At 33.9% G+C, this 20,649-nt stretch overlaps 2 protein-coding genes across 3 annotated transcripts; one reads left to right on the forward strand and one right to left on the reverse strand.

Moving 5' to 3' along the window:
* The first annotated feature begins 2,524 nt into the window (after positions 1 to 2,524).
* On the forward strand, positions 2,525 to 7,892 carry LOC133692240 (auxilin-related protein 1). Of its 2 annotated transcripts, XM_062113030.1 has the most exons (9): positions 2,528 to 3,677; positions 4,241 to 4,452; positions 4,529 to 4,719; positions 4,801 to 4,936; positions 5,036 to 5,133; positions 5,711 to 5,776; positions 6,144 to 6,233; positions 7,056 to 7,232; positions 7,409 to 7,892. In XM_062113030.1, exons 1-9 carry the CDS (start codon positions 3,085 to 3,087, stop codon positions 7,445 to 7,447), a joined length of 1,602 nt encoding a protein of 533 aa, XP_061969014.1. In that variant the 5' UTR covers positions 2,528 to 3,084; the 3' UTR covers positions 7,448 to 7,892. The 2 variants fall into 2 exon arrangements, with proteins under 2 accessions (XP_061969015.1, XP_061969014.1); XM_062113031.1 differs by lacking the exon at positions 7,409 to 7,892 and having other exon boundaries at positions 2,525 to 3,677; positions 7,120 to 7,232.
* A 5,005-nt stretch (positions 7,893 to 12,897) lies between these two features.
* On the reverse strand, positions 12,898 to 16,385 carry LOC133692241 (amino acid permease 3-like). Its single transcript, XM_062113032.1, has 6 exons — positions 16,209 to 16,385; positions 14,915 to 15,035; positions 14,564 to 14,797; positions 14,377 to 14,470; positions 13,930 to 14,284; positions 12,898 to 13,845 (listed from the first exon to the last, which is right to left on the reverse strand). Exons 1-6 carry the CDS (start codon positions 16,212 to 16,214, stop codon positions 13,192 to 13,194), a joined length of 1,464 nt encoding a protein of 487 aa, XP_061969016.1. The 5' UTR covers positions 16,215 to 16,385; the 3' UTR covers positions 12,898 to 13,191.
* Positions 16,386 to 20,649: the final 4,264 nt, after the last annotated feature.

Below are 20,649 nucleotides of genomic sequence, written 5' to 3' on the forward strand. Positions count from 1 at the left end.
ATGGGAGGTTTGATGCCACAATGAAGGAAGCAAGACCTTGGGCGCATCCAGAACGATATTCTTAGCCGGGCCGACGTTTCGGTCGGGCTTGACAGCTTAAGGTGCGCTGGTACTGGTGGTGTTGAATGGTTGCCCCGCCATATGGATCCTTTTAAAATCGAAGCTGACAGCTGCAAGCCAACAATTCCATTGAGACTCTCTGTGCTAAAACTATTCATAATTCTGTCCCTTATTAATTTAATTTGATTTGATTTCAAGCGTCTAATAAAATCCTCCATCAGCCCCCTCCCCTTCTTAGACCCAAATACAATCGCCAATGCCTTGAAAATACTTGGTGTTTGGTAGAAAATTATTGCAATTAGGTATCTAGAGACGTTGCATTTCTCTCAATTGTTGCAAAATTCAACTCGTAATATCCAATTCAAGTCAAGTGACCGGAGTTCAACTGCACGTTGCTGGGTTTTTTTTTTTCCTTTTGTTCTGGGGTCTCCTCCAAAAGTCCATTGCTAACTATAGAAACGTTAAAGTTATTTTTTAAAGTATTTGTAAATGTAATATTAAAAATTATTTTTGATATCAACGTATTAAAACAATTTAAATATATCAAAAAATTAATTTAAAGTAAATAAAAAATTAAAAATCAATTTAAAAAAAAACAACAAAAAAGGCTTTTTAGCATTGCTGGAAACAACAGTGGAAGATCTATTCAGGTTGGTTGGCACCTGAGGGCCATCCCTGGCTTGTGGCTTCTTTTCTTTTCATTTCATCTCACCATCCAAGTTTTTAAAATTGAAGACAGTGAGCTGTCAACAGACTCGCAATTATGAAGTTTCATTGCCACCCTTCCATCACTATCATTATTATTTTATTTTATTTTTTAATAAAAAATCACGTCAAATCAAGGGAGAATCTGGTCCAGTCCTTGTATTTTAACTCAAATCTTCAACTTGTCCCTGCAAGATTAATTTTCTTACAATTTAACCCTGATGTTGGAATCGTTCTTCAATCTATCATTCTATCAAGCATTCTCATCTAAATCGACTAAAAAGTCCGTCACGTGTGAAGCTTCCACACAATTTGATTTATTAAAAGATATAAGAATGGAAAAACAACATAGCACCACATGGTAATTGTTTTTGAGGATATCGACTGGAATGGAAGATTTTTAGAATAAACTAAAGTACAAGGATAAATTAGAATTATTTATATAGATTGGGAACTTGATAAAAAAAAACGAGGGACAAATTAAGCTAAAAGTCGGGCTGCCCTTTTCAGATTGTCGGTGCCACAGAGCATATGATTTTGCCTTTGCCGAATCATCAAAACGGTAATGATTCACGGTGGGAATTTCCTTTTTGTTTAGAATATGATTGATAGTTTAGCGGTTGATAATTTTTAAAAATATTCTTTATTTAAAAATATATTAAAATATTTTTTAATTTTTAAAATTTATTTTTCATGTGGTATATATAAAAAAATATAAAAATACTAAAAAAATTAATTTAAAACAAACAAAAAATATATATTTTTAAATTTTTTTAAAAATATTTTTAAAACAAAAAATAAACGAGTTCTTAGTATTTGTTTAAGAGTATTATTAAAGTTGTTCTTCAAAGTATCTTTTACTTAAAAATTTATTAATATATATATTTTTTTATTTTTTAAAATTCATTTATTATCTTAGTATATCAAAACGACTAAAAAATACTAAAAAAATTAATAAAAAAATCAATTTTATCACATATGCAAACGAGTAAAGTTAATAAGGTGATTGAGAAATGTTTAAACTCGGAGTAAATGGCAGTTATAAAAACACATAAAACAATGTTTATTCGGTAAAGTTAATCGGGTGATTCTTAGTATTTATCGTTAAATAATTCCTAACTAGTGCAAGACGAACTTTATGTTTATTAACACACTGTTTTTTTTATATATAATTTTTGTTTTTATTTTAATTTATACCTTTTCAATATGCATTTTTTAAAATAATTATTTAAGTGATTTTTAATTTTCTTATTTAGTCTTTTTTGAATAGATTTTTTTTAAAAAATATTTTTTATATATTTAATTTTTGAAGAAGTTATTGTGATTCATTTATAATATTTTTTATGTTTTACATATATAAAATTTATTTTTAGATAATATTTTTAATATGCGCAACCATAATATTTTTTTTACTTTTATTGTATTCATATCTATTTTTATTATTATTTAATTGAATAAAAAATAATTTTAATAAAAAAAATTAGTAAACATAATCTTATTAATATCTCATATTACACAAGTTGATTTATATTTATTTTTAGTTATCATTAATTATTTTTTTCAGTTATTTATACATATAATTATCAATTTATTACTTATAAGTATAATTCTTTTTTTAAAAAAAAACACATTAAAAAAATCTGCATATTAATTTTTTTTTAATATAGCTCGAAGCGAAACTCGCGGTTTAAATAACTAGAAAATGATATGATAGCGGCGAGCTGGTAGAGAAAATCATGCATGATTTGCTTAGAGGAGGAGGAGGAGGAGGAAAAAGAAAAGGAAGGAAATACGAGTAAAAAATTAAGGAGGAGGTTCGAGGTGTAATGTAGAGTAGATCCAGATGTACGTAACATGACCCACCACTCGTAGTCGTAGGAGACTTGCTTCCACATTTCCACGCACCGCCTGGCCTGGCCTGGTCTTATTTCACAAGCACAAACAAACAGACATGTAAACAGAGACATAGAAATGTTAGAGAGAGAGATACAGAAAGTCCCCTGAAATCTAAAATTTCTCTTACAAATCCCAGAAAATTCTGTCCTTTCTATTTTTCCTTAACATCCAACTCCCGCCATTTTGTCTACACCATCTAATACCTGAATTCACTCTTTAGTTCTTTTCTTTTCTTTGAAAAAAAGGCAAATAAAACCAAATTCTACCGTTTCCAAGATCGCCCATTCTTTTGCTTCAAGTCCACTCCAATTTTATCAGTTTTTTATATTATTTTTGCGGATCAAAAAACTCATTTCTCAGAATTGATTAGAAAGAATCCTTCTTATTTGTAGCTCATTTTTGTTTTGTTTTTTTTTTTAGAAAATGGACGAGTTTGGTGTATTGACAGAACGTTTTGGGTTAAAACCGCAAGGGAAATCAGCACCAATGGCGGCATCGAGAGGATCCAATAATACCCAAATACCAAATTTCGCTTCGTCAAACCCGAAAACCTCCCCATATTCTTCTAAATCAACCTATAATTCCCATTCCTTTAATGGGTCTTTCATGGATGATCACGAAACACTCCGTAGCAATTCGAAATCCCAGAATTTTGGTGATGATTTTGACATTTTTGGCGGTTTTCAAAAGAATTCAAAACAAACTAGCACTGGGTTTGGTTTCGATTATGATTCTGTGTTTTCAAGTACTAAAAATTCGAATGCGAAATCGTCTTTTTATGATGATATATTTGGTGGGTTAAATGTTTCTAGTTCAACAGTTAATAATGATGATGATGATGATGATATTTTTGGGGCGTTTACCTCTTCTTCCTCAAAGGTCGCCAAGCAAAGAGCACCGGTTGATGACTTGTTGGGGGGTTTTGGTACAAAATTGAAGCCTCCGAGCCGGAATGGATCTGTTGGTTATGATGATTTGATACCCGGATTTGGTTCCAGCAAATCATCAAGTAAAGAGTATGTGTTTTTTTTTCCCCAGGAAATTTGATGGTTTCATTGATTACTTGCTTAATTGTTCTTTATTTATTTATTTTTAACTAAATGTCAATGCTTTATTTATTTACTGCTCTTGGTTTGTTTATCTAGGAAATTATTTGCATACTGTGATAAATATCGTGTTTTATGTATGATTATTGAAATAGATGGAGGATCTAACCTCATTGTACTTGTACCTTATGGGGGTATTATCCACAATGTTCAGCTCCCATCTCGTGCTTTTCTCCATGTGCAGTTCAATGTACCTTTGATGCGCCTATTTTGTTTACCTGCCACACATAACAAGAAAATGATGACATAACAAGAAAATGATGAGATGGTAGTTTGATGGCCTAAAACTTGAGACAGGATGATAGCTCAAAGTGTTTCTCCTAATTGAGACAGCATATTTCTCCTAATTGAGTGATTTACAAATCTGTTTTGGACCTATTCAGTTTGACCCCATTTTCTGTATGATGTAATGGGGCATGGCCATGGACGTGCAATTTTGATGCTTTGTTCTTGTCACCATATTTTTTTTGCAGAGAAAATATAAGAACAACCACACCAGCATTCACCTCAACAGAAGACCCTTTTGTAGTACTTGAACAAACTTCAACCAAAACAAAATTGTCCACAGACCCACTGGAGGAATTTGGTAAGTTTAATCATTCTGGAAGAGCAGAATCTACTGTTTTGTCAAATCGTTCCCCGCCATTGAGACCCCCTCCAAAACCAGGGCAAGTTTTGAAGACAGGTAAGGATTGTTCTGCCTCCTTAAGTCATTTGTTCTTCTCGTAATCTTAATAGTGTTATGATGCTCCATGATGCAGGAAAGAGTTCGGATGTTTTTGCCATAGATGAACTGGAGGACTTTGCTATGGGTAGGATGCAAACTAATGCTCATAGTGGATCTAATGGTCATCATGCCAGGGAAGTAAAGGAAAGTGCAGATGATCTAGAGTTATTTTTCAGCAGGGGTTCTCGTTCCAGCAGTGTGCCAAAGTCAAGGCATGAAGTTCCGGTAAGAACCTTTGATACAAGAGTAAATGGTTTCTGTAACACCAGCAGCTTGTTTTTATTTGACTCCAGATGCCCTTGTTAGGACCCTCTATTTGATGCAAAGATAAATGCAAAAGGAAAGCCTGAATTCCCCACTAAAAAATCTTCTACTTCCTCACCTGGCATAAGGAAGACTTCTGCAAAAAATGTAATTGGTGACCTTTCTTCAATATTTGGAGGTAATTTATTGTTGAAATTGGCTTTCATTGGTAGCAGTAGAAATTATCGTCTGGTGCATTGTTGTTTATCTAATATTGATGGCTTTTACTCTGCCAAAGATGCCATGTTATCTGGAGAATTTGAGGAAGTTGACGGGGAAAGTGAAGAAAGAAGGAGAGCCAGATGGGATCGTCACCAGAGGACCCGGGATCGTATTGTGTGTCTTACTTCAAACCATTTTCTCACTCGTTTATCAAATGTGATTAGGATTATGCTATTGACTGGATGAATTTATTCTTTTCTCTTGGATTATATTAAGATGCTGCACACTTGTTTATATAGAAGGTGAAAAGAAATTAGTTTATGTATGAAACAAGAACAGAAAAGGATTACAAAGTTGCAAAAGCTGACCTGATAATATTTATGTATCAGCTCTTCTGCCTGATGAATACCATTCCAATAATCATTAATTGATAACCTTTTTGTACAAAACTCCTTGAGTAGCAGTTGAAAGAAGTGATTTGTTCATCTCTGATTCTTGCCAGTATCTCACACTCTGAGTTACTTCATGCCGTACATCTTGTGCATCAAGAGTTACTTTATCTTGCCAGCATTGAGTAATAATGATTGCTGGCTATTGAGTCATAGCCGCAGCTCATTCCTTTATCATCTAAAGCACATAGCTGATGTTCCTAGTTGACTGAGTGAAATTGAATAGTTGTTACTATGCGGATTGAATTTGTATTTGTCATCATAAGAGATGATTTTACAAATCTGGATTGTTGTATCTACAGGAACAAGCAGTTGCTGATATGAACCAGCGCGACCGTCAAACTTTGCATGAGCAAGAGGAGAGGCGTGTAAGTAATTTACAGTTGTGCCCTAGACTTGCAATGGATTTAGTTGGATTTTTGTGTGTTGACTCTACAGATTATTGGTTGTTTTTTTTTGTACCATATGTGTGATGCATGAATGCTTGTGGTGCTACTTTTGGGGTCAAAGATGAGTTGAAAGGAACTGAGTCTATATGTTGATGTGAAGCAGCATTTGGTTATATAAATAAGCGTGTCTATCAGTTACTTTCTTGCTGTCTCTTTACGGGGCTGGATTGATGGGGTGGATGGCTTGTTGCTCACACTTTTTATATCTTCTAATATTTTATTTTTTTCCTTGCATTGCAACCTCAACTTTGAGTAATATGTGGTGATATCTGATCTTAATTTGCAGAGGATAGCTGACAAAATGGATGTTCAAATAAAGCACTGGGCAGCAGGCAAAGAAGGCAATATGCGTGCACTGCTATCATCATTGCAATACGTGAGTTTTTGAATGGCCTTTTTAAAGTATCTTTCCACATTTTAGCATGCAAGATCACATCTATTTTTTTATCCTTTCAGATCTGTTGCCTTTTTAAGTATCTTTTTGCATTTTAGTATGCAATAAAATATCACCTCTATGTTATTTTTTTTCCAAATTTGTTGCTTTTTATTTCTGAATTGCTGTTAGTCTTCCAAATTGAAGAGTTTTTAGAATTTAAATATAGACCATTACACAGTTATGTTCCTACCAAACTGTGCTCTTACATCTTAAGGAGAATTTGGAACCAATTATTGAAGAGAGCTTCTGGATTGATGATCACAACTGCCTTATCTGCTGAGAATGAATGCTATGAATCATCAATATGTTGATATATTCTGTTCAATAATCTTATGCCTGGGTATCTATGATGGTGAAGTTAACAGAGTTATTAGAGTTTTAATCTGATGATGGTGCCCCCCACCACCAAACCCTTTGCATATCTGTTTTTGTGGTAGCTTTATAGGCACTGTTCTAATAGTGTAAAGTCCAAGCCTTTTCACAACCCACCATACTATCGATCACTCATCTACTATACAAGGAAAAAATTTTGCACTTAGAAGGGCCACTGGCAGCATCATTGGATTCTACAACTTGTGTGTTTGCTGTGCTCTCTGTTTAAGAGGCTGCTTGAAGTGTTGGGTTGTAGTTCGAAGGAAAATGAAGTGCCATTCCCATGTCTTGAAGATATCATTAAATGTTCAAGAATTCCCTTTCTGCTTAGTATAATTAAGCATGAGTAATTACCAACATATTTTTCTTTATATGCGGAATGATGAGCAGGTGCTTTGGCCTGATTGTGACTGGGAACCAGTTTCACTGACAGATTTGATCACCTCTACCTCAGTGAAAAAAGTCTATAGAAAGGCAACCTTATGCGTCCATCCTGATAAGGTGCAACAGAAAGGTGCTACCATCCAACAAAAATATATTGCTGAGAAGGTTTTTGATACCCTCAAGGTACGGTATGAATTTCCAAGTGTTGATATTAGGTATCTTCATTATTGGATGTTGGATTCTTTTCTTATTTATTTTTCAACCGTGGTTTAAAAGCTACATTTACTTTGCCACATCCAGCTTCCAAGTTTTTTCAATTTTGTGTTCTTTTTTTCCAATTTTTTTCTCCCATTAAACAGGAAGCTTGGAACAAGTTCAGCAAGGAGGAACTCTCTTAAATGCCTTTGATGACTCATCCTCTGAATATTTGGGCTTATACCATTTGGCAGTTATTGGACTTCAATTTCGAGGTAAATGATGCGTGTGCCCTGCTGTGCCGTTCTAAACTTTTTAGGTACAATACCCCCGTTGCAGCATGAATCCTGAGGCTCATAGCTGAGAGATGCTCGTTCAAGATCACTGCTATTGTGTATGATGGTGTAAATTAACGCTTCTTCTAGAAACATCAGGTTTTACAAAATTTATAGAACCCTTCTGCAGGAAAAGTTCAACAACCATTTGCCAATTGCATTGATGTTGAGATTCTCTGGCAATTTTTTATTCTTTATTGTAATAATGATATTCCATGAGCCCGTGAATTTAATCCATTGAACAATCAGAGAGGTGGTTGTTTTGCTGTGCATTTTGCAGGCGCAATAAATTAATGATTCTTGAGTTTCAAAATCTGATTTTTTCAGCTTTCGCTGATATTCAACATCACCTCTTTTTTTAGGTATGGTTTTATCTGTTTTTTGAGCATAAGTGAGTGTGTAATAATACAAAATGATTACCAATTAGCATCGGACAAGTGGCCGCTAAATCATTTGGTAACGATGACGTGTTCTTTTGACTGTACCAACACAAATAGAATTAGGGATAAAATGGATAAAATTGAAGTTACAAAAGAATTTATAATTGCTGGACCGAATTGAAATCACCAGATTTTCGGAAGAATGGTAAAAACTTCTAATCCTTGTTTCACTTCAGGCTTGAATTCTAGGTGGATGCGTAATCCTACACCTACATGGTTTCAAATAAGGGGTTTAAATATATGTATCTAACCCTTTCAAAGTCAGAGATCAAGAACCTAGCCATGGAGATCACTGCCAAAACGTATGAAAACGATGTTGATGTTAATATCGGAAACAAATATTTCTTAACTACCATGCAAAGTTCAGATGATCTCGAAGTCAAGAAGTGGGTTCAGGAGGTTAAAAAAATATACGGCAAGCACAATAGGCAGGGCGTTGCTGCTGGTCTCAATGCTTGTCGCAGCATCGGCTTTGCCAGCTGCAGATACTATAAACAAGAAGGTAGCATCTATATCCAGTTTTTCTTGCAATTTCATGTATTTTTCCAATCATATTAAATGTATTTCTTTCGTTGTGGCACTAGATTCGAAATCAAAATCATAATGTGGCCTTGTACATCACTTCATATCCCCGATGCTTTATTTATCGCTTGTAAGATTTTACAACTGTGTGGGAAGTCACTGCCTTCTTTATGGTTTTCATGCCTACAAGGGACCCGTTCTCAAATGTCTTCCTATACGATAAACGGACCATTGTTGCTGGCGTTGGTATTGAAGGAGTAGTGAAGAAACTTGAAGAGGAGAATGAGGGTTTGCTGATTACGACTAGGAGAGTCGAGTTGCGAGAAGCGGCCAAGAAAGCTTTTCCATGAAAGATTTCAGCAGGTACAATTGGGAGAAGCTGACAAAGGATGTGTTGGGACTGGACTTTGTCAGGCATAGGAAGATCACAAGGTATGATCCTCTTACCTGCAGCAATATGTGTGCAGAAGATATGGTCAAATGGGCAACAGCTGAAGCTTGCCTTGCTTATGAGGTGGGATCAAAATTGCTGGGAGATTGCCATAATCGATCATTAACTGGTGATGATCTTCATTTGTTTATATAGAAGGTTCCTAGTGATTGTTTGAATATTTATGGTTTTAGCTGGTCATTCATCCAAGAATGTTCCATAGTTTCCTAGCTGAATAAAATCCTTAAAGATAACATTTGAGGAGATGGAAACAGTTGAGACAAGAATCAATGTATCTTATACACTATTACTAAACACAATTATATCAATTCCAACTATCTTTATCTCTTTTATTTCGTCGTAAAACAATATTTAATTACTACGGGTTGTCCATTAAAAATCTCACCTTATTAAATACTCAATTTTTTTATATAGTTGCTTTTGATAAGATTTCACATCAAACATTTTCTTTTCACGTTAATTTTGTAAAATCATATTACTATTGTAAGCATTGAACATCCGAATTAAATTTGAAGATGAACATCATCAAACACTCGTTGAAAAATGATCACGCATGAATTTTACAGGGAAGGTGGAGAAGGCAGATTAGTCCATTCCAATTTCCACCACTTCCACCAGATTAGAGGCGCTGCTTGCCAATAGGATTAAGGGCCTGCGAGTAAATATGTTTTTTTATACCATGGGCCATGCTTGATGGATTTTAGATCCCATAGTTTGATTCAACTATGGATTATTGGGCCGACTTGATGAGTAGAAACCACATCAAATCATCGGCTCCATGCTCGCTACAAGTGAAGGCCTTGGGTGGACATGGTCCTATGGCCGTTAGGAGACCACGACTATTACCTGTGTTCAAACCTAAAGGGTCTGATTAGAATTGTGATTACAAAGTATGTTTTTTATTTAAAAATATGTTAAAATAATTTTTTTATTTTTTTAAAATTATTTTTAAAACTAATACATCAAAATATTCGAAAGCATAAAAAAATAATTTTAAACAAAAATTTAAATTTAATTTTTTTAGAAACGTGGATTAGATCGCGTTTTCAAACGGTCCCAACCATGTTTGGGAACACGGTGCAAATTGTGTTCTTTTAAATTTTTATTTTTTTTATTTTTTTTTAATATTTTTAGATCATTTTGATGTGTTGATATAAAAAAATAATTTTTTTAAAATAAAAATTATTATTTTGATGCATTTCTAAGCAAAAAACACTTTAAACCATATTAGGAATCACAATTTCAAACAGACTCAAAGCCTATTCAGTCTAGTCCCAAAAAAAAGTCTTTCTTTCTATTTCTTAAGAAAGGTACAAAAAATTCGAAGTAAATTTAATCAGAATCTGAAAGATATTAGATGAGTTTTTTTTTAATAGTTATTTTATTTAATGAATAATAGGAAGAGTATGAATACTGCTAAACCTGATCTAAACCTAACCCAAAATATATATTTAGAATCTTATCATTTAATACATATAAATATCTTATTCATTGTTAAATAATAAATAATAGTTAGATAATAAATACCTAAAATTCAATAAATACTTGATAGCCAATATATATATATATAAAAGGGAATCGTGAATGCCCATTACTGTTTCTAAACTAAGAATGTGTCTGTTGCACCATGTTTTTAAAAAAAATTAATTTTTTTTGCTAAAATTTAATATGAATAGTATGTTTTAAATCGTTTTGATATACTAATGTCAAAAATAATTTTAAAAAAATAAAAAAATATCATTAACATATATTTCAATACAAAAAATTATTTAAAAAATAATTACTATCACGCTACCGAATAAAAAGCATCCAAACCTACTCCATCACCTTTCCTTCCGGCGTTATTGATTATAAAAAAATCAACCGCAATGTATAAGTGGGGAATTTGCATTTTGACATTTCAAGATATCCACAGGTTTCTCCGACATAGCCCAAAGAAGAAAATTCAAGGCTTGACAGTTCATCATTGTTTCTTGGACCCGCAACTTCATCCTCGGCTGGGATTGGCAAGCCCAAAACAGACAACATGAGATGCTACTCGAGTATCGCTAATTGCTTCACCACTTGGTCACACCACAACCGTCACTTTGGTCTTATGTAGATTCATTGAAACATCAATAAATTCAACTGAATACTCCATTTACCTCTTGCTTAATTACACTGCACTCATTGACTTCAAGAATAAAGAAAAATAAATTGAATTAACTTGATGATCATATGGCTCCACTGAATCATCTCATTTTGCAATTAATTATTACACTTTCCAATTTCAACTCCCACCAAAGCTTAGAGAAAGAACTTGAATTCTCCTCATTCCTCGGAGAATCTTCTCCAATTCTCTCCAGTATCAGACAGTGATTACCATGAAAGAGGAAAAGAAAGGACTGCTTTTTTATGTTATATATTAACGAAGCAGGAAGGGCAAAATGACAGGACATGGTAAGATTCACAACACCAACCCACTAAGAGCACATCAAATTAGACCTTGAGAAAAGTTCAGTGAGAATAATCTTCGCCGGCGGAAGATTAGGCCCTACCACTCAGGAGGGACAATCCGGCGGCTGCGGCCGCCTTGCCCACCACCTTTAGTGATTTTAAATGTTACAGGAAGAACACTGTAACATGCATCGTCATTGAAGTCTAAAGTTTGTAACTTTGTATATTTGACTTCTAAAGATCCCGTTTGATAAGGATATGACTCTAAAATACCAGAGATTTCACGGTTCGTTACCCTCTATAGCATAATTTCATTTCCTGGGAAAGGTGACAATATAAATATAACATTGTAGTCAATAGGAGCTTGTGCAGATGGTCCACCTTTTGTTTTTCTCCTTTCAATTTTCAAATGCTAAACTGGACTCGCAAAAGTGTTTCGGCAAAATAGTTCTCACATGCTATTCTATGAGCGAGGAAAATCTTCAAAAGCTTGCTAGCTAGGAGAGTAAAATATTTTCTTGATTTAAGGAGCGATAAAAATAAAACAAGCAAAGATGATATTGAAATTATACAGAACAATACAGAAAAATCTAAATTCCCATTGCCTTTTCTTTTCACCTGTTTCAATCCCACTATCGCAAGCACTTTTTTGGACTTCTTCCGAGTCTACATGTCTCACAGTGCGATTTTAGGAAACCATTGCTTTCATGAAAGGAAAGACCAAGTTAATTCGACATGTTGCCATTGCTTTCCCTCTCCACCATGACCTTTTGTGTCAATACAGGGTTCTCTACCAACATTCCTTTTTTTATATATATTTTATTTTTTATGGAATTTTTTGTGTCTAACGCCTTTATTAGCCAAGGAATTTGGGCCAAAAAGTTGAACTTTTTCACTGTTGCTATAGTTCAAACAAAGAACCATATTGTTTCCCCATAAAAAAGATCACAGAGCTTGTACTTAATGCTGTCGAAGTTGATCGATCTATCCACCGTAAAATCACTTGACCGTGCTCTCATGACCTGTACATGTACAACTTTCTGTCAGATTGAATATGATCAGCCTTGGTTCCACAGCATGAACTGGATTGTCAAGATTATTTAATTTTTCTCCTTTTTGTCACTGTATGCACTTTCAATGGTGTAAAATTAAGATGCCCATTTATGCTTTTCTATTCAAGCAGGAAAAATGACGAGTAAAAATAAAAATACCATTTCCCATCTTGAGATGCCATATGCTGATTTGAACTGCTGGAACAAGTATTCAAATCTAGGGTTGAATTTAGGTTCAACCGTTCAAACCAGTAGACTAACAGGCAAATACTAGGTATTAATTGATGAAACAAAGAAAAAGGAATTGATTAACTAGTAAGTGAGCACTCCATATCACAGGGGAATTGAATGAACTAGTAAGTGAGCACTCCATATCATAGGGGAGTTGAATTAACTAGTAAGTGAGAGGGGGAACCCTTTGCAGAAATTCTTTCAGTTGGCATTGAAAAGTTACAGTGCTGGGAGGATAGATAATCAGGGACACATGTTTACAGTACACTTACATTACATGCATGGCCCCCACCTTTTTTTTTTATACTGTTCAGATAAACCAGAAAATTACATTGAAATAAGACGATCAATTAACATGATCATCACCTCGGGAATTATATGAACATGAAAAGGGACTAAAATCCTAGATTACTAGGTTGGTTGCTTGTCTTTCTTGAGATATGTGTTCATCAATGGTGATACTGATGAAATTCAGATAATCTAATAACTGGTCTGGAAGGGCTTGATAGTCTTGACATCATCAAGAACTCCAGCAATAGAACCAGCAGCAGCAGCTATGGTAATAATCAGGCAAGCAACACTTAGGATTTGGAGGCAAAGCCATCTTGTGCTCCATTTTGATATCTTCTTCTGTGAAATATACATCTCAACAGGGAAGTAAACGGTCAATGGCCAAAATCCCAAAGCCCCAAGGAGGCCAACTATGTCGTTAAAGAAGGGAAGGAGCATTGAAATCACAGTGGTTGTAACCACAAAGAGTGTCCTCCAAATCATTCTGAAGAGGTTGAGATTGTATGGACCGAGACCAGGGATTGAGATTTTGATATCTTTGGTAACGAAGTCACTATCTGGGAATCTTCGGGCTGCTTCTTTTTCAACAAAGGCAAAGAGGGGTTGGCAGTAAACTTGGTATGCACCTACAAGGTGGATTACAATAGCAGCATTGGCAATGTCAAGTAGCCAATATGGATTGTAAAAGCCAAATCCAGTGAGGAGGTTGCCAGGGGATAGGTCTCCAAAAGCAGCATATCCAAAGCAACCACAGAACATGTAGAAAAGGGTTGTGACTGCAACACTTATTAGAGTTGCTTTCTTCATCGTCTTGGCTTCTGTAGGTGGGGCTTTGACTGTGTCCTGTCATGAAATGGACCGAACAATTAGTCAGTTTAATTGGCAAAGCATAAAACAAATGAGAGAAAATATATTTAGCTCATATACCTGAATTTCAACGAGGATCATGGAGTAAGAATAGGCAAAAGCGATGTCACCAAGTGCTTGAAAGCTCCTCCATATCTTTTGGGTCTGTGTCACAGTGCCAATGCTTATTCCAGTGAGACTTCCCATGACTCTTTTATTTTCTACAACTTTACCAATGCCGAGTCCTAGACCAATTGACGAATAAGTGAAGGACATGACTGCAGCGACAAAAGAGAGCCAGTGTAGCTGATCAAATCCAGGAATCTGAGACAAAAGTATCTCAGCTATGCCAAAAGCTATCATATATGGATAGGCATTCATGTGGCATGGATCTTTTCCAGCACTCTGGTGGAAGCAATTAGACCTCTTTATTGCCCTGTAGTCAAAAGACAAGAACCAATGAGACCAGCAATAACAAGAAGAAGAAAGCAAAGTTAGTTACAAATTCTTGGTTGAACTGAAACTTACATCATGCTTATAGAAGATGCAATTGTGTAGCCAATGGCAACACCAAAAAGGTTCACATACTGCACAAATCCACATATTTTGACCTTTCCTCCACCTGTGAAAATTAAAAATTACCGCGTAAAACAATTAGAACGCTTAAAATTAACCACTATAATCTAATTAATAATACACGTGTTAGTAAATTTACCAAGGTTGGCCCGAACAGCATCCATGTAGGTGTAGTTCCTCTTGCCATTGACAGGATCACCAGAGCGGTAGCAGGCAGAGAGCAGAATAGAAGTATAGTAAGTGACAAGCGAGAACAAAAGCATCACAGCTGGCCCAGCAATCCATCCAAGCTGACCAATAGCCCAAGCCAAGGAGAGAACTCCGGACCCAATAACAGCTGTTATGATGTGAGCACTTGCAGTCCACACAGTTCCTGTTTAAAGAAACAACAAAAGAAAGACTCAGGATAAAAAACACGACCACATGGCTAATATTTTGTCTTCTTCTTTCAGAGTTGTCCAGAATATTAAATAAAGAAGAGTGAAGTTACCAGTTCGTTTGGGGCGGCCATCATCATCAAACCACTTGGAGCCACTCTGTGGATTGGTGTCAATTGAGACGCTGAAAACCTGGTGAGGGAGTTGGTTCTTTGCGGATGTGTTCTCACCCATCTTTGTTAACAAAAGATACCAATAATTGTGTGAGTTATGCTATAAAAGAATCTCTAATGACTTGAACTATACGAGAGTCTGTGCACTGAATACAGTAACATCAAAGCAAGAAGAAAGAAGTGTCGAAAGAAAGTGACGGGGCTCCCTCCTTGATCGATCCAAGTCCGGTTTCAAGTGTGGAATTAGTCTCAGACCGACACAGAGACACAATCACACACCTCCTAAGAAAACCCAGTTTGGTTTGGCGCCTAGTTTTTATAGGTGCTTCGAGAGGGAGAGACAAAGAGAGTGTGCTATGTATCAGACAGAGGAACTGCTCTTATTAGCTAGAGAAAAGAGCGAGTTAATTTCAGGGATACCAAGAAAGGCATGGAGTGGTGGGTATTTATAAGAGGCACGAGGCAGCCCAGGAAAAAAAAAACATAAATGTTGCAGAGGCACGTGGTTTTGAAGTCTCCTTATCCCAATACTTTGACTCAAAAACCAAATTCAAGCTATTAATTCTTTATCTTAGACTACTTGTAATTTTTATTTTTTTTTGCCTTCTGGATTTCAATCAAGCTCCATACATTCACTGTAGTTAGATAAAGACAGTTAAAGCAGTTGGGCTGGGCAATGAAAATATTGAAAATATTCTTGAGCCGCTTGGGATTTGAGTGTGATATTAGATTATTTTAACGCATGAATCAAGGAATTACGTATTTGTCTCTTGTGTTATTTTACAAGGGTGTCTCTTGTCCCCTTGCGGGAACTTTTTTTTTTTTTTTGTAAAGCTGCAATCAAAAGAGTTACTGTGCCACTTCGTGTTTAAAAGAGAGATTCCCTACTTTAGCCACCATCACCATTGCTTGTCAGCACCGGGCATGGCTTTGGTTGCAAATTATAGATAATATCTACTTAATTTATATGGGGTGACCATGTGAGGATCTTAATGTAGTTGAAACAAATAATGTTTGAAAGAAATTCTTGCACAAAATATTGACATGTAATAAGATTAAATTAAATAACAGCAGCTTAATTTTTGTCCAAATTCGCGAAGGGCATCACACAGAATGTGCTAGGCCACTGTCAGCTGTCATAAAAAAAAACAAGCCGCACCTGGGATTATAAATGAAACACGACATGAAAGACGATCATCATGCATAAAGATTAATTCGAGTTAATTGCTCTTACCGTCATATCCTCCCTTCTGTCAATTTCTGGCACTCTCAGCTGCCTCCGAAAGCTTTTCTATATCAGCTGGATATATATGTGCTGTAAGTGCTCACAGTAAGAGCAAGCACATGCGGGAAGAAGGATTTACGAGGGAGATATAGGAAGGGATTCCTGATGATCAGTTGCTATGCTTTCTCTTGCATCAAACCCTCCATGGCTTATATAGTAGCATGCAAATAAAGCTTCATGATTAAGAAATAATATTTGTTTATGATAAACATGTCTCTTTAAAAGGCCACCTCTGAATGGAGATTCTCGCGTGTAATGCTTCTCGACCACGATTGTTGTTTGGGAATATATAGGGTTCTTAATTCTCTCTTTCATCATTTACTTCCATTATCATTGAAAAGAGCATATAATTAAGCGGTGATCAGGAGATATACTCTCAGTCAAATGTTTTCTTTTATTGTCACTCCCTTAAAATAATCCAGACATGGTGTATATATGGCCTCTTTTGAGATTTCATGATTATAAGCAGAGATCATGATAGGTTTATAAATCAGTATCTAGTTCCCGGCTTTCAATAAGCGTTTGATTTAATTCTTTTTATAAATAAATTTGGGTTTTCATGTGATTTTGTTGTTTTTGGAACACCCTCCCTCCGCCCCCTGCTGGTGGAAAGATGCTATATGCTGCTCCATTGTGTTGGGTTGCCATTGCCAAAAGTCCAGAGCAGGGCTTCGGTCGTTATTTACTACGTCTGTGTTGTTTTTACTTCTGTTTTTGTTTTTATGTCTTTTGTGCATTACAATTCTTCACAGTGTAAGAATTATCGAAACCTTGAGAAGAAAAACAATCGACTCATGGAAGAGATGAACAAGTTTTCTACCTGTACTGAATAATTCTTCTCCCACACAACGTGCTGTTCCTTTTACAGAAGGGAGTAATATATACACATCCTGTTCTGCTTGTATCGTATAACCAACTAGAAAACAGAAAGGAAAAGGTGGCATAACTCTATGTGTCATCTATCCTCTCGTGCTTGTAATGGAAGAGCTGAACGACTAGTCGTCATTCCTCTATTGGTAGGAATATTCTTGTCCCGTAATATACAGCGAAAAAAAACATGAAAACGAAAGGAATAAATTCATATTTTTACTGTTGTTTTTTTTTTAACGGTGATCTCATTACTAAAAACAAAAACAAACATGCACGAACATATAATCTGCGACCACCGACAGCTAGCTAGTCCTTTTCTTTTATTTAATTAATTGAATCCAATTTGAAAAGTCTTTTATCTCTCTGGGAACACAATGATTCAAGAACAATTAGTTTCACCCTTACTTCAATGAGAATTTAAATAAATAAGATTTATTTAAATTTCCTTCGAGGCATCATAGTTTTTTTCCTCTTGGGAGTGGAATATAGAGCCCTTTATTATAATAATAATAATAATAATTTTTTAAAATTTTTTTCACTTAAAAAAATACATTAAAGTAATATTTTTTTTATTTTTTAAAATTTATTTTTAATATCAGTATATTAAAATAATTTAAAATCATAAAAATAAAAAAATAATTTGAAGTAAAGAAAAAGTAAAAGTAAAAGGAAAAGCAATTATCATAATGAAAAACCTATTAATTAAAAAAAAAACAGAAGCAGCATTTTTAACAATTTAACGACCGACCAAATAATTGCCCCACCGAGAGGTAAATAAATAAAGCAATTATCAACCATCTTAAGAGATACGATTTGTTTGGTCCCTACACGTGGCAAAACCACAAACACACACGTTGAACATTTCCCCCCTCCCATTGAGGTTTTCATGATGAAAACATTCTAAACCTTTTAGAGTGCAAGTATCCACCTTTCACTAAAGCCCAACTAATATATATTCTTCTTCTTGTTTTTTTTTAATTAATGATACCTAGGCTAACTTACTCATATTTCAACTAATTTTTTCAGATTCTAAAATTAACAACCATATAAATCTTCAGTGATACTATAATTTGTAATATTCAAACTAGTGACATCTAAGAAATAAATCTAGAGTTTGATCAGTTGAGTTACACATCTTAGAGTTAACTAATATATATTCTTTTATGGCAGCACCTGGTGTTTTGTATTTTTAAAAATTCTTGGTTTTTTTTTAAAAAATTAAATTAAAATGTTTTAGTATTTTTTAATTGTTTTGATTTTTCATATTAAAAATAAAAAATATTATAAAATAAAAAATAATTTAATATGTTTTTAAATAAAAATATTTTTCAAAAATATTTTTTCCCTCAATTTCAATAAAGCTATATATCTTTTGATATTTTAGGCCCTGTTTATTTGTTGAAAAATAGTTTTCTTTTATAAAGTGAATTCCGGAAAAGTAAATTAGTTTTTGATATTTGGTAGTGTAATGAAAAATAAGTTGGAAAACACTTTCCAGTATTTTGTTATGTAATGAAAAATGAGCTGGAAAATTACTTATTAATGTTTTATTTTTCTCAAATTTATTAAAATAATGAGGAACAAATCTTATAAATTAAAAAGTTGAATGAGAATGAAATTGAAAAAAAAATATAATTTCATAAATTATTTCAAATAAAATAAGTAACAATCAAAAGAATGAGGATTAAATTTGATAGATAAAAAATTTCAATTAAAAAATGACAAGGAAAAAGCAAATAACAATTATAAAAATAAGGACCAAAATTAATATAAAAACTAAATTCTAAGGGATGAAATTGAAAAACAAATATTCAAAACAAAATATATACATATCAACCAAAAGTTTAAGAACCAAATGTGATATAATCAGCAAATAATATGATATTTCTAAATTTTTCATAACTTTCAGAAAATATTTTCCGTTCAAAGTGAAAGGAAAATATTTTCTTGGAAATCAAACCAATTTTTTTTTTAACTGGAAAATGTTTTTTGTTAACTATAAAATATTTTCTATCAACCAACTTTTCTAATAATAAATAACTACATGAAAATTTTAAAAATTACTTTTTCAAAAACAAATACGGGTATAATTAATTTCAAAAGCTATCTGCTTAACATGTTTGATTTTGATGTGACATGCATCAATCAAAGCAACTCTTTCTACCTAGACGTCTTTGTAGTGATCGAATAGATGAAAACCACAGTAAGAACATGAACTTGAAGCTTTGACCACTGCAGTATTATGTGCTGAGAATCAGAGAAAAAGATGATTAACTAGGGACTGAAGTGACAAATTCAAGTCCATTAACATGTATATGCAGTTGCACAGCATAAAACTAGCTACACTGGAAAAAATTCCAAGGAGGGCGTTTTTCATAAGCTGTTAAAATTAAATTTGGAGAATAATAGGTATTTTCTATATTTAAATCTGACTTAAACCTTCTAAATTTTATATGAGATTTATATTTTGTTAGACTTGTTTTAAGTATTGTTTTTTTTTTTTTGATTCGAGGAAACCCCACCCTCGAAAAGTGCACTTTGTGGGTCTAGGTGAGTGAATAAAACCCCGGCTGTCCCAGATTTTTACAAGAGATGCATGCCCTGACTCGAAGTCGAGACCTGCTGTGCAGATCTCAAGCTCTTTGTTACCACGTTACACTCTCCAGATATAATTTTAGCATTATGACGTTATTTATGCTTTTAGAAAGATATAATTATATACATTTTATTAAGATAAATAATTTATAAATATATAAATTATAAAATATTTAATGTAAATATCCTAGATAGATATTTATAGAGATGATACGTGTACATTCTATAAAAATCATGTAAGCCTGTTTGGGGTCGACCAATAATTTAATATTATTTTATAATTTATCATGAAAATAATATTTTAGCTTAGCCGATCAAACTCCTATTGGTGTCATATCACGTCTCAAAAATATTTTTGCATTAGGATCGGGCAAATTAGAACTCCAAGTAAGCATGAGATCATTGGTGACCGCATGCCACATCCTTTCTCTCAAACACATTCGTAGGCGAAGACAACAGAAGTGTCAGCTATTTTGGTTGTCCTTAATTACTAATCTTTTTTTCGGAGAAATTTAAAATTTGAAGCAAAGGCTCGTCCTCTTAGCCATGATGAAGCCCTCTGCCGTTGATCTTTGAGACGCCACAATCTACAGTGAAGGAGCAAGTTGACGTCTCAGCAAATAAGTCCAATTTATCGTGATGGAGACTTGATTAGGGATGGATTGCTAGTCCGGTGCTATAGCATACAATGATACCATTAGGGAATAAATAAATGTGAAATGAAAATGAAGTTTCTCGTATCCTTTAACAATAATTGCAGCATATATACCTCTATATATATATATATATGTATGTATGTATGTATGTATGTATGTAATAAAGGTATTTTAAGGTGGTGGTTGGAATGTTATTGAAATTATATTTTTTAAAATATTTAATTTTTTAATAATTTTAGATTGTTTTGATGTGTTTATGTTCAAAATAA

The sequence above is a fragment of the Populus nigra genome, chromosome 4, assembly GCF_951802175.1.
Source record: "Populus nigra chromosome 4, ddPopNigr1.1, whole genome shotgun sequence".
Classification (NCBI taxonomy): Eukaryota; Viridiplantae; Streptophyta; class Magnoliopsida; order Malpighiales; family Salicaceae; genus Populus; species Populus nigra.